A 17,754-nucleotide genomic window follows, 5' to 3' on the forward strand; every position below is an offset into this window, starting at 1 on the left:
AACAATTATTAAACAACTTGCATGTCATATAAACTTGTTATCATATCATATCGTCACTTACAAAACATATCGAAATAATGCTAAGAAACTGATGCTTTGTGCTGCTGTTATTGGTATGTACAATATTTTTACTTCCATAAGAAGAGGGTTGTTTCATCACACTTGCTCATAAGTTAACCTGCAACAAGCGTGGGCAGTAATTTATTTTTCACACCTCTCCTTCAGAAAAGCAACTTTTCCTCCCTGACGAGAGGGAGCAAAGTGCAACTTTTCTGTTCAAGGCTTTTCTAAGTGTTTTATTGCAAATGCCATTTTTGAAGTTGATAATTGGAAAGCCACGCCATTTTCTATGCTGGTTGTTCTTTAATAATATGTAGAATTTACTTTTTTCAAGTTTCTTAATGCTCGGTCTAAAAAGTTGTATGAGCCACTCGAGAGCAAAATTATTTTCATCTTGGGCGTTAACACTTGAATCCCCTCATTACGCTCAGGATTCTACGTTAGAATCCCTCGCTACACTCAGGATTCTATTGTAGAATCCTTCGCTACATTCTAGATTCAATGTACGCCCTCGCCGTATATACACCATTTTGCTCCCTTGTGACACAAATAACTATATACCGCCCACAGGTGGTTATGCCATCTAGCGCCCGCCACTCGCTAGGAGTGAATGACCTAGTATGTTGGTGTTATTAAGTTATATATAACAAACATGTACAGTCACCGGCAATAATATCTGATATTACAAAGCACTCAAAAACATCTGGGAGGCTCTAATGGCCATTCGAATAGTTGCGTTAAATTTTTTGAGTGCTTTATTTTACGGATATTAATGTCAGTGACTAGAAGACAAGACTGCATGTATTACAATTTAATAGTCATGTATGGATTAACTGTGTTGAGAGGGGGTACCGTTTACCGCAATACATTCTCATGCTGTGTGATTGCCAGATAAGAAATTAGGTCTAATTGAAACTCAGCAGTAGGTATTATTATTATAGGGAGAACTGAGTTTCAATTAAAAATTATATGTAGTCATTTCTTTTACAGAAGCTATTAAAGTCTCAACTTCGACGACAACGGAGAAGAATATTGAAGACTGCATCAAGGTCTGGCTTAAGCATGCACCCGAGAGAGAAAAGAAGCGATTAAATCGGTCTAGAGATGTCTGAAAGGAAACGGAAAACTCGTCTTGAGGTTGGTCGGCGTCAAATGTTGCGTAGGCTTAAAGAGGATAAGAATAAAATTTTAAAAGAAATACATAACAGCACGTATAATCCATGCATCTCGTTACAAACTATTGATAATTCACCATCTACATCAAGTCACAGTTTTAAGACTCCTATATCAACAACATCATCAGATTTGACAGCCATGGCTGTTTCTGATGGAAAAAGCACTAAAATTGATAACCAATGTGAACTCCCCGTTGCCCCTGTGGTTGAACTGGAATTATCTTGTGATCAAGTAACACCACCCGTAATACAAAATATTTCCTCTGAAATTATCCATGATTTGCCGTCTCAATTAAGGCACTGGGCCACTGTGCAACACAGTATCCCACACAATGCCATTGATAGCCTTTTAAGAATTATTTCTCCATTTTGTCCGAATTTACCAAAGGATAGCCGAACGTTGTTGAAAACCCCAATGCATTTAAATACTACTTTGTTAGACTCTGGTGAGATACTACATTTAGGTCTTCTAAATCAATTAAAAAATCAAATTGTATTATTATAGGAAAATAATTTAAAAGAAATAACCCCTTCATGGTCAACTGATCCCACATAAAATTCATCCCGCGGGCTGAATGGCCCCTTTTGATTTTTTTCGTGGGTGACTCGAGCCATTGCCTCGACAACTCATCCCACGGGCTCAGTTGACCACTCTCTGCCGTTTTATGGTCAATTCAGCCCGCGGGCTCAGTTGACCACTCTCTGCCGTTTTATGGTCAATTCAGCTTCGCTCTCGTGGTTACAGGAGAGTGTACCTTTTATTCAAGTTTGCACTTCTATTTCGACCCAACTTACCCCATTTTACGGTAATTACGGGGGATTCCCCTTATTCAAGTTCCTTTCGCATTAATGTAAAGAGGTTGCGTAACATTGTTAGTTATTATTATTACTGGCTTGCAATATCTTATTACTTATCACTCTTAATATGTCAGTAGTGTCATACCGACTTCGATTTGAGTCTTGGTTACAAATATTGCGTGCTCGATTATTCGTCTCTAAGTTATCGCTTTTTAGAATAAAATGCAGCCATACCCGTACAAACCGTGCTCCCCATCATCTAGTTCAGATGCAATTGAATTTATTACTTCACAAAGAGGCGGCCGAATAATGATACGTGCTGGGTATAGTTACCGCGTTAAGAGAAAGAATAAAGACGACACTATCCTATGGCGTTGTGTAGAAAGTAAGTGCTATGCTGTAGTAAAGACAATTAATGAAACAAGTTCCGTTATCATTAGCGAAACTCCTCATAATCATGAGGCTAACTATGCTACTTGCGAAATAAAAAAGCACATGAACACCATTAACGAAAAAGTCGCCCATGGCTTAATGACACCTGTGGCACAGATTTATGAGGATGTTACCGGCAAGATTCAAGATGCCGGTTTAGATAAAGTGACTAAAATTTCCTCTTTTGAAAATGTGAAAAAAAAATTATACCGGAAACGGTATAAGGCATTAGGCATAAAAAATATAAGTTATAAACGGGCTGTTGATGTTGTAATACCCAACAAATTTAAAAACATGTTGATTGCTGACTACACGGAAAAGAATACCAGGATTTTAGTATTCTCATGCCCAGAATTAAAAACTTGGCTATCGAAGGGTAAGATGTTTTACATAGACGGGACCTTTAAATCATGCCAAAGGATTTTTTACCAGCTTGTGACGCTACACGTCGACCTCGGTAGCGATAGAGAAAACATAAAAGTGGTACCAATATTACACGCGTTATTGCCAAATAAGAACAAACAAACATACAGCTTACTATTTAGACTCATAAAAAGTCAAGCAACGAATTGGAATGCCATCAATATTAAAGTGGATTTTGAAAAATCGCTCATGTCAGCAATTATAGATACATGTCCAGGTGTAGAGATCCAAGGATGCTACTACCATTTCACGAAATGCCTCTGGAGAAAGGCGAGACAATGTGGCCTACAGAAGACTAGACTGGGCAAGGTCCATATCAAGCGACTATCTGCCTTGGCACATTTGCCTTTTGAGGAATTACTCGACGCGTGGCTGTTCGCCTTAGTTAGATAAAGGACCGAAAACAAAAATTGCAAAATCTTTTAACGAATACTTCTATAAAACATGGATGGACCCAAAATCGATTTATTTTGGCCGGTGGACATGTCATAATCAAGTTAACCGCACAAATAATGCTATCGAGGGGTGGCACAGCAAGGTTAATAAACTTTTGAAACCGAAACCGAACATTATTCAACTTCTTGTAATAATGCAACGGATGATGAAAACGATGTAGAAAAAATAAGAAAAAATGAATTTTCTAAAAGAAAAAGCGAAATAATGGAAGTGAATGATCACATTTCTGAAACAGTGTTGGACTTAAAAAACAAAAAAATTAGCCTCGATTTCTGTATCGAACATTTAAGAATATGTGGATGATTAATATGATACATTTAGTTATAGAATTCACGTAAGAGCTAATAATACAATACCATTATTTGAAATATAGGGCCCGGCCACATGTCCACGTTGCGGCGTCGTCAACGTAAAACGGTGTAGCGCACGACGCGGCACGGTGCCGCGCGGTACACGTTATACGGCGTCGTGAACGTTATACGGCCACCGCGCCGTTGTAGCGGCGTCGTGCGCCCTACCGTTTTACGTTGACGGTTAACGAAGTGTAAGCCGCTTTGCAAATTCGATAAGTTAGGTAAAATCGCGTGGACACGTCCCCAATAAAGCCCGTTTTGATCCTATTAACGCCCAGCTAACGGGAAGGATCTTGTGACGTGCTTCGGCTGATCCCAGTATAAGCTTACCAGGGTTTTAGGTACCCCATTATGTTTGACTACCACTTATTTGCACTTTTTTCAAATATTTCACCAAACATTGGTAGTCGGTAGAAGGACGCATAGCGGGTAGGTAGTTGAAGGTAAATAAACACTACAAATACAAATCGATTTCAATACAAATTCATATAACTGACATTTATGTACATTATAATGTAATGATGGCTTGAATGAATAAATAAACTAAAGTAGCAAGTAGAAAATGCAAAAATATGTTTAGAAGACCGAAGGCTTTATACGGTTATCCACGCTAGGCTAGATCCAATATTTTTGGTACACGTGCTCGTAAGCAGTGTCGTAACATGCAGTCATAAATAAAACCCAAGGACCTTTTTTGTGTATGACGCCTAAAGGCGTAATTAGTTTTTTATTTTTAGTTTCTGACGCTCGCGATCGCACTCAAATGACAGTTTTTGTATGGGAAATCTGTCATTTCATTGTGATCGCGAGCGTGAGAAACGTCAGGCAATACGGCCTCAGGTTTAGGCTTAAGAAGGGCTTAAGCAAGAAGGTTATACGAGTACGCTTTAACTCAAAACAAAAATCACGGCCTAAAAATATTTTTATATAGAAAATTTATTGTAAGTTTAACACAATTTAAACTATGGTGTACAATTTTTAATATATAATGTGCATATGTGTATGTTGAAGCGTCTGCGTCTGTCTTTTACTATAACAGATCCGGGCCAGTTCCTGTCAATAACAATAAATAATAATAATAATAAGCCCCTTTATTCTGAATTGGGTGCAATTCAGTTTGTCTCTTAGCAAGGGCCTCCTCCAGCTTCTGGGCTCGAGGGTGGTGGTCATTTTCTCCCTCGGTGACGAGCCGTGGTGGGAGAGGTTTTATTGTTTTTTTAATTTGTGTTACTGTGTCCCGCTGTGAGTTTTAATTCGTTTTCCCATCTCCTTTGTTGTTTCCCCTGCTTCGTTTACCATTCCTGGGGTACCAATCTGTTATGATCCTGCTCCATTTCTCTTGTTTTTCTCTCATCATGTGACCAATCCACCTCCACTTTTGCTGGTCAATTCGGGTTAGTATATCTGTCACTTGCTTGATTTTTAACAGCTACTTTTGAAACTACCAGCGCAATAACGAAATGGTACTGTCGTCGACACGACAGCTTCGGGATCTTGTTTATCAAATGAAACGCAGGTCGCTGTTAGTGGACTGTATTATCGCAGCAAAAATCGCAGCAGCAGATCGAAAATCCGCTATCGAAAGCAAGTCGTCGTTTTCGCAGGTACGGTGTCCAATAAGATTGCAAAGGTCGCAGGTTCGTGAGGGGTTCGGGGTCCGGGGTAGTAATTGGTCGTTTGGCTCGCTTGGATCTTTTCGTTTTGAATTGGCTCGCGGATGACTGGTCGATGACTGGTGTCGCTGGGAGAGAAGTATTGCGGATTTGTCCGTCGTTCGTGAGGGGTTCGGGGTAGTAACTAGTCGTTTGGCTCGCTTGGATCTTTTCGTTTTAATTGGTTCGCGGATGACTGGTCGATGACTGGTGTTGCTGGGAGAGAGGTATTGCGGATTTGTCCGTCCATTGCGATGCCATTTATAAAAATGTACTCTGTGGGTCAGCCTTCCAAATAACGACCAGTTACTATTGCAATATTTTGCTCATATTCATCAGTTTTTTTTTTTTTTATAGAATATCTCTTAATTCTGCATATCTCCTGGCAAAGGCCTCCTTCAGTTGCTTCCATTGTACTCGATCGCGAGCCACTCTTCTCCAGTTGGGTCCCGCTGTGAGTTTTAATTCGTCTTCCCATCTCCGTTGTTGTTTTCCCCTGCTTCGTACCTATCTGTTATGATCCTGCTCCATTTCTCTTGTTTTTCTCTCATCATGTGACCAGTCCACCTCCACTTTTGCTGGTCAACTGGGGTTAGTATATCTGTCACTTGCTTGATTTTTAAAAGTGGAGGTGGATGACTCAAGTTGAATGCATGATAGTGCATCTTCTGCAAATACGACAATAGTGATACTCGTATTTGTAGGTTAGTAAGTGTATAAAATAAATTACTTACGTTTAGATGATCTTCACAGCAATAACACTGGCGTTTTGAATCGACATCGATATCTAATTTATAACACCATAGCCTTTTGAAGTTCTTGTTTACGTGCACAAAAGCTTTTTTACTATTACGGCTAGTAGTGTTGGTGCAACTTGGTACAATACATTTTTTAATTCATCTCGGTATCCAGAGGCAAGCAAAGTTCAACGAATAAGCAGGTTCAGTCCAAGGTACTAGCATAGGTCGACGAGTAAGTATATTAGGGTAATCGGAATCCAGGGAAAAGCAATTATGTTACGAGGATGGAACGGATTGACAATAGTGAAACTTGGTTGACAGTTGACACTAAACTTGACCACAGATAAAAAAAATAAAAATATAGAGGGTGCCACATGACAAAGTCATGAACTAATCAGCTATGTGGTAGCACTTTATCGAATTGTGACGTCACCAATCAAAATATTTTCAATAATTAATTTTGAAAAAAGTAGTGAACTAAATGAAAAAATATTGAATTTAGTTTCTTATAATTGACTTTTCTGTACAAAAAAATAAATAAAAACCTTGGGTCATTTTTTTTAGACATCCCCAACAATCATGAGACAATTTTTGATAGATCATATAAAAAATAACAAAAAGTATTACGTTTATTTCATATATAACGAGTTAAAAGAAATTTTCTTCGACGTAGCACCTCAATTATTCGAAAACGTTACATTCATTGTGTGTAGCAAGCGAGTAACCATAATTGATAACGAAGACGAACAAAAGAAAATAATCTTACAATATCACGAAGGAAAAACTTGTCACAGGGGAATAAACGAAACACTTGCTAAACTTTCTAGAAATTATTATTGGCCGAAAATGAGTGATACAATCTCAGCCGTAATAGGAAGCTGTGATTTATGCAAACGTATGAAATACGATCGACACCCATTAAAACCAACAATTCAATTGACTCAAACGCAGCATAAACCTTTCGAGGAAATATTCATAGATTTATTTTCAATTGAAGGACAGTTATATCTAACTCTCGTTGACGCCTTCAGTAAATTAGGACAAGCCGTGGAAATTCAAAACAGATCCACGCCTGAAGTAGTCAAAGCACTCTTAAAATACTTTTCAATGTATGGAGTAGTAGGTAAAATAAGTTGTGATCCTGGATCAGAGTTTAATAACTCACTAATAAAAGAACTAATGGCTTTATACAAAATTAATCTGCATATTGGAACTCCTAATAACCCAAACTCTGTAGGAATTGTAGAGAGATTCCATAGCACCATTATTGAGATATATCGAATAGCACGCTACCAGAAAAAACATCTGACGCCTCTAGTGTTATGATGTACGCTTTAACAGCATATAATAACACGATCCACTCAACAACGGGATTAACTCCATTCGAAATAATTTTAGGACATACCGCAAGTAAAAACTCGTTCGATATAGAATTCGATAAACAATACTTTCAACATATGATACGCGACCACGCAAAAAGAATGAAAGTATTATATGAATATCTGACTAATAAAATCATAATCCAAAAGGAAAAAATAATTAATAAAAACCCTATTGAACCAAGCACACAAATTAGTAAACAAACGAAAGGGAAAGGATAAACCCATATACGAAAAAGCGAAAGTAATAGGTGAAACAAAGCGTAACGTGATCCCTGTTGAAATCAGAGGTCGTACTACAAAAGTACCAAAATGTAAAACGCCCTACAAAAGGACACTTTAATGACACATAAAAGAATAATTTAATGTATTCAATTAAATACACTTGCGAGAAAATATACGCTTAAAAGTGTAAATAAATATACAATTGGATAAATATGGATTTGTGTTCACACACTCACTCAATCATTCATATTCGAATAAATGATCTGACTTAGTAATAAATACATATTATTTTTATTGTTAAGTAAAAAAAAAATTACATAATTTTATAAAAAAAAAGGAAAAAAAAATCTATTAACATACTATTAACAGTACTCAGTTATTATCATTCATAAAAAAGTAAAAGTATTCATTTCTCAAGCAGCCAAGCGAGTTCTATGCTTCTGCCTTACATTGTAAACTTTATGACGCGCTGACCCATAACTTAGTTAGTTTCTTGGGCGCATACAAAGCGCACATAAATATAGTTATTCAAGTTTAAAATTTTATTATATTAATTTGTATTGTGTTAAGTGAGTAACTTTTAGCTATAATTAAGTTAAGTATATTTTTGTTCCAAATCCCTCTCATTCCTATCCTTGTCTTAAAGAACTACCACATCCTCAGAGGACAGGATAAAGACATGAAGTCACTTTAGTCCTTCAAGCCATTGAGCAATCGATGTTTCTTTTGATTAAACTGCAGTACATCATGAGATCGTCTTTTGTCAATGTCCGGAACGACACTATCAACTCAAAATCTTTGAAAATTTCCTATGTGGAAGAAATAAAAGAAAAATGACATGTTAAAAATATGGCACACATATATGTACTTTCTTCCAGATAAAAGTACTTGTTAGTGTGTTATGATATTTGCATGGACATACTAAAACGAAAAATTCGAGTGAAAGTGAATAAAAGTGAAAAGTAATTTAACGTGAACTTCCAGTGGTCAAGTGAGTGAAGAACCTAAGGTTCAAAAGACATTTATGGAACATTAATTCTTAATTGTTCAGAATTAGATAATTTAATAATTATAGTAATCCCCATGGATATTGTATGGATATTATATTGTAGGGATATTGTATGTTTTAAAGAATTAATACTAACAAAGGTAATGTAGATATTTTTAATTTTTCTAACCTTGTTTAACTTTGACATTTGATTTGCAAAATTACCCAATCGACCTAAAGCTCAATTAGATAATTTTACTCTAAGGAGGGAGGAGTTATGGTATGCCCAATGCCTACCAACCATCTAAGTACTTGATTGCCCTGATAAAACCTCTGCGCTACTTACGTAATTTGAAAACTCCATAAACAATGTTATAAATTTATAAATTTTATTAGCTTTTTGACAAACCTTTGAATATTAATACAAAGTAGCAACTGTTTGTCTCATTGCCGCTTATCTCGATTTCCAGTCGTAAATTAGTGAGTACATGACCAAAGCGTAGCGATGCTAATTAGTTACGCGATCCCATAAATATTAATAGCTGAAGATGATTACTTTGTAAGTTTCCTCTAGCCTACGTCTTTGTTTTCCCCCACTAACGAATCATGTATATAAAGTCCCAACTCAATGGAGCGGATCATTCTATCCTCCATCTCTCTGAAGTAAGAAGTACTAAAGCGATATTGTAATTTTGTAAAATTAAATAAAATCAGTGAGTTAAAAAGTTTATTTTATTTAAAACTTAAAATCTCGCATAAACGTTACTTCACCAACCAACTCGACGTGCTACGAGCTTCAGCGAGTTCCAGCCAGCGTTCGAGAGCTACGAGTTTCCTGAAGTCCAAGGTCTGGGAGACGAGCGGGTACGCGTCGGGCTTGCAGCGAGCCGATGTTTACAGCGTACTCATTTCTGAACCTGTAACGTTGCACGTTACAGTTACCGTTACTGTTACCAAAAACATAGTGTGTACGTGGTTCGCGAACCTGCGATGAACGCCACACGAGCGACTCGCAGCGACGCGACGATTGTCGGTTTTTGTCGCGAATCAAAGGGCGAAAGGGATCAAGGCTATTACAATTCTATGCAAAGTTATGGTTACTATTCTGCTACACAAAACCAACAATCTCCACGTAATTCAAATTCTTCCATCGCTACAAATAAAGAAACTCCTTGTGTGGACTTAACACAGCAGGCCCTTCTAATTCTTCTCATAACTCACCATACTCTCCTCACAGCAACAACAGCGAGTATTCGTCAGACATGAATTTTGAAGACTATGTATAATTAATTATTAATTCCATTAAATAATTACTTACCTTGATTTGTTCTTTCAATGTTCCTATTAATGCCTGACACACTTCTGGTATAATCGAGCTTATGGCTTGTTTGGAAATACGAAACAGGTATTGCAAACTTGTAAAAGAATCACCAGTAGTTAAGTATCTTAGCGTCACAGCTAACCTGTCTTGAACCGACACAGCTTCTCGAAATGCAGTGTTTCTTCGTTCTATTTTGGGACCGATTAAATTAATAAGGTATTCAAAGTCAGTTACTCTCATTCTTGTGAAATTTTTGTAATGACCACTTATTTCTTGATTTTTCAATATGAGCAGTAGATCACTTCTTTCTCGATACATTCTATGAATCCACCATCTTCGTGGCCGTTTATGATCATCGAGAAAGGCATCTATAAGTATGTATGCTGCACAGGCGAGAGACACTTCGTCCGACATTGTGGAGTTATAAACTAAAACTTGGCCGTTTATGATCATCGAGAAAGGCATCTATAAGTATGTATGCTGCACAGGCGAGAGACACTTCGTCCGACATTGTGGAGTTATAAACTAAAACTGAGGGCAGGGAAGGCCTCCACGTTCGTTACACTCCCCGTACACACTAGAACTTCGTTAAGCCGGGTCCGCTGCGACGTGTTTTTGTGTTTTTCTAACACCTAACATGTTTTTCTAACATAATAGGGGCGTGGTCTAAATGTTTTTGTTAGCAAAAACACTCAAACATGTTTGCCGCGACGGATGGAAAACATCCCCGCGTTCGCCTGCGGAGGGGGGTGCAGCGTTATTTTGTGTTTGCCCTCATACTGTGTCGGTCTCGGTTGTCCTGTCAAAGTGTCAACTGTCATCTTTGAATTAATTTTAATTGATTTGATTGTTGACTTGATGTGCAATGGAGTGGAATAAGGAAAAGACTTTGTTCTTTATCCAATTAATAAAGGAACGGCCCGTCATTTGGGATGTGTCTTCTAGTGACCATAAAATTAAAAATAAGAAGCAGGATGCCATCAAAGAGATTGCATCAGTGTTTGGAATCACTGCAAAGGAGGTTTTGGCAAAGTGGACAAGCCTTCGTGGACAGTATAACAGAGAGAAGAAGGTTACTGGGCTTAAAACGGGCAGCGGAGCAGAAGATGTATACATTTCAAAATGGTTTGCATACGAAGAAATATCAAATATGATATGTTTTAATATACCGCAAAATTCAGTCAGCAATTTACAAGATGATATGGTAAGTACTTATTTTTTCACACTTATTATATTATTTAACATTTTAATACCTACAAGTATTAATTTGTTAGGTTATCTTGTTTGCTGCCTATTAAAATGATTTGCAACGTAAAGAATAATAAAACTGCAACTACGTTTATATTTATAATATGTTTATAACTAGTTATATATTTTATTCTTCAATGAAGCAGAAACAATAATATAAAAGTATATATAAATGCCAAGATGACATACTAATACTGCCATGGAACCATTCCTCTCTCGCTGACAAAGTATGAGGCAAAATTATCTCGAATCCGCTGGCTATCTACGGCTGTTCGTCTTGGTAATCGTGGTAGTGGTTGCAAGCCCTCCATTTGTGCTTCAGTTCTCCATTGACCAGGTATCAAGTTACCATTTTCTTCAGTGTCAAAAGTGCCTTGTGGTGAATATAAGTTTCTGCTGATGTTATTTCTTCTGAGGTAATTGTGTAAAACTACACTAGCTAATATGACCGATATTGCAGTTTTGACTTCTACAGTCAGGGGCTTTTTAAAAACCCGAAATACAGACGCTAATATACCAAAGGTATTTTCTATAATCCGTCGAGCTCGGCTTAATCTGTAATTGAATATTCTCTCTGGTGAACCTTGTTCATGATCACCGCTGTAAGGTTTCATTATGTGGTGTGATAATGGAAAGGCAGCATCAGCCAATATAACATATGGCAAATTTACTTCTTCTCCGGGCAATGGTTCATCTGTAGGCAATCCTAAAGTATTACTATTTAGGGCTCGGGACAGCGATGAATTCTGGAAGACTCCTCCATCAGATATTCTCCCTTGGCTGCCAACATCAATATAAATGAAGTTATAATCATAATCTGCCATAGCAAGAAGTACTATGCTAAATGTTTTTTTATAATTATAATAAAGACTGCCGGTATTTGCTGGGGCTTCCATTATGACATGTTTGCCATCCAAGGCACCTATGCCATGAGGAAAATTCCACCTAGAGTTGAACCCAGCTGATATCCTTCTCCATTCAGCCTCAGTTGAAGGCATCTGTGAACAAATAAATAAATGTTATTGTTATATTTCAGATACCATCACCACAAAGCACGTCATCATCACTACTAGCTACGCCGACACCGCCACCAGCTACACCGACACCGCCACCAGCAACCCCGCTACCGCTACCAGCCCCGACGGCACTGCCACCGCCATCTAAGTTTCCTAATAAGAAAAGAAATAGAAATACCGCCCTTTATTCTGAGGCCATGTCAACTTTGAAAGCCATCAAAGAAAGACAACCATCGAGTACAGATTTGGATGATGTTACTTCATTTGGCGTATATGTTGCTGCTCAATTAAAAAAGTTTCGGCCAATCGAACAAAGCAAATTAAAATTAGACATCCAAACTCTATTCTACAATTGTGAAGTGGCAAATCTTAACCATAGATCTACTACCAGTACGAGTGATTATTCTGACTATTCTTGCGAGTTATTAGAAAACCCAGAGTCGCCTATGACTTTAAATGATACAGAACCAAACACTTCTTTCTATGGACAGTCAGACATACATGAAGTACAATCTACCATCAATAAGCAGCCATCAATTCAAATTGCTGGCACATCGGTCTGCGTACAGCCAGACTTGCGACAGTCAAAACCAATGCAGTCATCAGCAATGTTATCACCATCAAATAATGCCCTGCCTACATATTGTCCGTTAAATACGGTTATAGGTTTATCAAATGATGGACATTTAATTAGAGAATCTAAGCCATCACAGTATAATAATCTGGAGGAACTGCCAGCAGTGTTTATAATAGATAATAAAACCATAGTTAGGCCTAGTTCTTCATCTGCTCAAATGGAAAATACTGAGATTTGCGATCAAGAAACGACGGAAGCAATTGATTATTTGTTAAAATTCAATAAATAAATTACCGTAAAGTTACCTAAGACTACAACGTAGCTATAAGATGTAACTATACTTAAAAATAAATATTATTGTGCCCAAAGAATATTTCATTTTAATTCTCAACTTTACATGATATGTAAACAAATCTCACCTCATCATCAAAAGCCTATAGTACCTATATGACATTTGATTGGCGTCATAGATATGTGCAGGTTTCCTCGCAGCGTTTCACTTCACCAAAATGGCCGGGATACACGAGGCTAGTTTTTCAAGCCAGGATAGCAAGCTAGGGTAGGAGCTAGTAAGTCAGTCATACTGTCCTCTTTTGAACATATGGTACTACTAGCCTGACAGCAGGCTAGTTTTGTATACACGAGAATAGACGCACTAGCTTGCTAGCTTACTAGTTAGCACTATCTTGCTACTCTGGCTTGAAAAACAAGCCTCGTGTATCCCGGCCAAAAAAGCTGTGATGAATTTCAAATGAAACAAGCCACAGCCCCAAATGTACAATTATTACAGATAAAAATTGCTTACCTTTAGATATAAATTTTTTAGGCTCTTGTAAAGAGCCATGCACACTTCTGGAACCAGTTCTGACAGTTGTTGTTTAGATATTCTCAGTTGGTACATTAAACTGGTGTAGCTGTCTCCCGTCGCTAAATATCGTAAAGTCGCACCTAATCTCATGTCAGGTGGAATGACATCATTCCGCCACGTTGTTTTTTTCTGTATATCTGGCAATATTAATAATAACAGTTCTTCAAAATCACTCTCTGAACAGCGAAAAAAGTTTTTTAATCCAAATCTGTCTTCAACTTGCAATTCTTGGTATATGTTAAACGAGCGTTGCTGCAAGTAAGGCCTGACACGAAATCTATTCCTGTTTTGACTTCTTTGGATCAGATCCATCACCGCCAACACAGATAAGACGTCCTCTTCGTCGGTATTCATGATAAATTTTGTGCGTGAACAATGTTTGGAACAACAAAAACGTTTTTTAATTAATGTTGCAACGGACGGGCACTTTTACTAACATGTTTGGCTAACATGTTAGACAAACAATGTTTTGTAAAGATTTTCGTCGCAGCGGACCCGGCTTTACTGTATCTGTTTGGTTACAGTTACAACTCGCAAAATGAGTACGCTCGGTGAAAGCGTTCGGGCGACAACACGAGCCTAAGCTGTAACACGCGTACACACTAGAACCTCGTTACGGTATCACGCAGGATACAGTTACAGCTCGCTAATGAGTACCCGGCTTTATTCGGCAGTCATTCAAAGTCAGTGAGAGACGTTGCACGTCAATAACGATCTCGGGGTCAGAGCGGAGCTCTCAGTGTCAATTTGTGTCATTTAAGTAATCTTAGGTCATCTCAATTATATTCGTAGAATTAAGGATTTGTACGGTGTCAGTAACGTGAAAATATAGTGGTGAACGTAATAGCGGTTTAATTTCATCGACATAACCTCAACCCTTCACAAGAAACCGGCGGCAGCTGGCTACAGGAGGCGGCAGCTGTCCAGACCGATCCCAGGGGCTTGGGAGAGAGTCTACCTTCACATCGGCATCATCATCATTCAGCTAAAACCAAGGCGCGGCCTGCCCTTCGAACCCGCGAGGCTAGCGTTTTGGTCTAAGTTTTAACCGTAAACGACGCAGGGTGCGCACGTACGTCTTATCAAATCAACCCCCGACAGTTCTCAGGGCGAGAATTGCCAACATTTTTGGTGAACCCATGAGGGGAGAAGAACGTTAGACTAACGTTGAAGAATCAGCACGATAAAGTACGTCGCAGGGCGCGTGTACTTCATCACATCTCGGCACGGCGGCGGGCGCCGCACGCACACTTCGCTTCACATATCATCATATTAATTAATATTAAGACTTTAAAATCAGTGCGCGTTAAGTCATTTTCGCAGTGAGTGAAAGTGCGGTTTAAATAGTGCAATAGGTATTGACACTCGAAATATTCATCATTGAAAGAAATTTCGCCGCCATCTTGTTGCATCAGCCGTGGACATAGCGAACGAAGGAATTCGGCGTTCGGCAAGTCACGTCATTCATTCATTTCTGTATAGACATTTAGTTTAGTTAAATTTATAATCCAGTTAGCTTCATTCATTCACTAACTCTGTGGGCAGATTTAAACGTCACTCCATACTAGTTTGCGACAAATGTCAATGTCAAGCCAGTGAAAATCAACATTGATCTATTCATAGAAATCGATTTAATTATAAATCTTCATTAGTACGTAAACAGGGCGTTCACTGCTTATCAATCTTAATACTTTTATTCAATTGTGTTGTCTTGAATACAGTAGGAATATAATCAATTAAGCCGTAGCAAAAGGTGCAGTGGTATCAAGTGGCGTTATAATTGGAACTCATTATTATATTATACTGTGTTATTCTTCAATTGCACATAGTACTAAGGATTATTGTGTGTGTATTTGGTGCGTTAAATTCGCATCAAGGTGAGAATTAGATTAATTGGTTAGAGGTTATTGACTAAGTGAGACTCAATTCACATATCTTACGTAAAAATGCCTCCCAAGGTACCTGCTAAAATCCTCTTTCAGTCAAAGTATCAAATTTTGAAGGACTTTGCGGGTACCATTAAGGAGGATTAGAGCTCTGCAGCTTCAATACGTTTTACTGCCAGCTCATCTCAGCATATGAGACGTTGTTGGGTTCGGGACCAGACGAAATTCCTGAAAGTGAATTGAGGCAGATTCACGGGCAGTTTTCCGAAATCAATATGCTGTACATGAAGTTGGAGCAGGCTTCGGAGCGCGGATGGACTGCGCCCGTTGCAAGGCCAACTCATTCAAAACAGGTGATAGCGAAATTACCCCCTATCGAGTTGCCGAGGTTCAGCGGCAGTCCGATGGAGTGGATGAGCTTCTATGATTTATTTACATCATTGGTTCACAACCGAGATATTTCTGATGCCGAGAAGCATTTTTATCTACGAGCATCCCTTCAGGGCGAAGCGTTGTCTTTGGCCCGGCAACTTATACTTCATTCTTTCTTGTCGATTGCGTTTCACTCTTGAAACTTTCGGCATTTTGAAAATAAATTATTGCGTCCTTTATACAGAGCTCAAAGAAAAAGATAGGCGCTACAACGAATCGATGCAAACGTTGAAAGTCAAGAAGTAGCGCCAAAAAATGGTCTGCCTCAAACTAGCGATGTCAAACAGTAAGTACCTAACATAGGACAGGAGTTAAACTGCTTTTTTGTAGCTACTTACTGACTGGGTTATGCGGACTCAGTGCGGTAGTAAAGTAAAAAGTAAATCGGTGTGAGAACTGACACTGAGGTTGAAAATACAAATACACAGTAACGGTCATGAAGTTTTTTTTTTTCTTATTGATAATTATTTTTATAAATACTTTGATGTTCCTTGTCAGTAAGAGAACAAAACGCACATGCGTTAATTTTCACCACCATCTGTCGTTTACTTACATGCAGAGACGTCTGTCACAGATTTCGTTTGAAAACTCTGAACTCAGAATTGTTAAAATTATAAAACAATGGATATACTACCTCAGTAAGTCCACTTGTTTTATTGTGATTAATTTATTTGTTTTTTTAATTGAATTACATAAGAGTATTGTTACGTATTTTTCAATGTTTCGTGTATTGATTTACAGAAATGCAAGGCAATGTCGCAGGTCGATATAGCCTGTTTAAACGCCTATATACAAAGTCGTCCCCTTTTAACAAGTAAGGAAATGAATGCCGGCACTAACAAGCTACCCATTTGAGGCCCATGACGTTACGTTTGCGTCATCGTGGGACACAGCAAATGCAGATATGACTTTCATCTTTTGCAATAAAATTGATGGTTGAACAACGGTATGCAATACTGAAAACCACCAAGCAGTAAATTTAATCTATACTTTACCTATCTATTTATTTTTAATTTTTAGTCGGTTCTTTAAAGTGCAGAATAAGTATTCATTATTTGTAGTGAATGTTATTAACCGTGAATCATTTAAACTGTTACTAATAAAGTTTGTTTCCAGGTTTTCATAGAAATGATTTTGTTTCTTATTTAATCTTACTTTTTGCAAACAGGCGAAAGGGTTTCCAGTTTTTTTTTTAAAGTATTACTTCGGTATAATTGGTAACAAATAAATTTTACCTGAGTCACTGACCATTCTTTCATCTTATCGTGCGTCCTCCTCAAGTTGCGCTTTACTAGTCTTTCTTTTAAGCCGGGTACTGATTAGCGAGCTGTAACCGTAACCGTTGCATGCACTGTAACCAAAAAACATAGTGTGTACGTGGTTCGCGCACCTGCTGCGAGCCGGTACGCGTCGGGCTTGCAGCGAGCCGATGTTTACAGCGTACTCATTTCTGACCTGTAACGTTGCACGTAACTGTAACCGTTACTGTTAAAAACACAATATGTAGTTATGGTATGCCCAATGCCTACCAACCATCTAAGTACTTGATTGCCCTGATAAAACCTCTGCGCTACTTACGTAATTTGAAAACTCCATAAACCATGTTATAAATTTATAAATTTTATTAGCTTTTTGACAAACCTTTGAATATTAATACAAAGTAGCAACTGTTTGTCTCATTGCCGCTTATCTCGATTTCCAGTCGTAAATTAGTGAGTACATGAC

The 17,754-nt window shown here is 38.0% G+C and overlaps 2 protein-coding genes and 1 long non-coding RNA gene across 3 annotated transcripts; 1 reads left to right on the plus strand and 2 right to left on the minus strand.

The window, feature by feature from the left end:
• Positions 1–9,399: 9,399 nt before the first annotated feature.
• LOC141441834 (uncharacterized) lies at positions 9,400–10,087 on the minus strand. The gene is made up of 2 exons (XR_012452862.1): positions 10,000–10,087; positions 9,400–9,598 (listed from the first exon to the last, which is right to left on the minus strand). It is a non-coding gene; the product is annotated as an uncharacterized lncRNA (long non-coding RNA).
• On the plus strand, positions 9,594–13,166 carry LOC141441830 (uncharacterized). The gene is made up of 2 exons (XM_074106714.1): positions 9,594–11,206; positions 12,287–13,166. Exons 1-2 carry the CDS (start codon positions 10,868–10,870, stop codon positions 13,130–13,132), a joined length of 1,185 nt encoding a protein of 394 aa, XP_073962815.1. The 5' UTR covers positions 9,594–10,867; the 3' UTR covers positions 13,133–13,166.
• On the minus strand, positions 11,310–14,620 carry LOC141441829 (uncharacterized). Its single transcript, XM_074106712.1, has 2 exons — positions 13,649–14,620; positions 11,310–12,248 (listed from the first exon to the last, which is right to left on the minus strand). Exons 1-2 carry the CDS (start codon positions 14,063–14,065, stop codon positions 11,439–11,441), a joined length of 1,227 nt encoding a protein of 408 aa, XP_073962813.1. The 5' UTR covers positions 14,066–14,620; the 3' UTR covers positions 11,310–11,438.
• Between the last annotated feature and the right edge of the window lie 3,134 nt (positions 14,621–17,754).

This window comes from Choristoneura fumiferana, chromosome 24, assembly GCF_025370935.1.
Source record: "Choristoneura fumiferana chromosome 24, NRCan_CFum_1, whole genome shotgun sequence".
Classification (NCBI taxonomy): Eukaryota; Metazoa; Arthropoda; class Insecta; order Lepidoptera; family Tortricidae; genus Choristoneura; species Choristoneura fumiferana.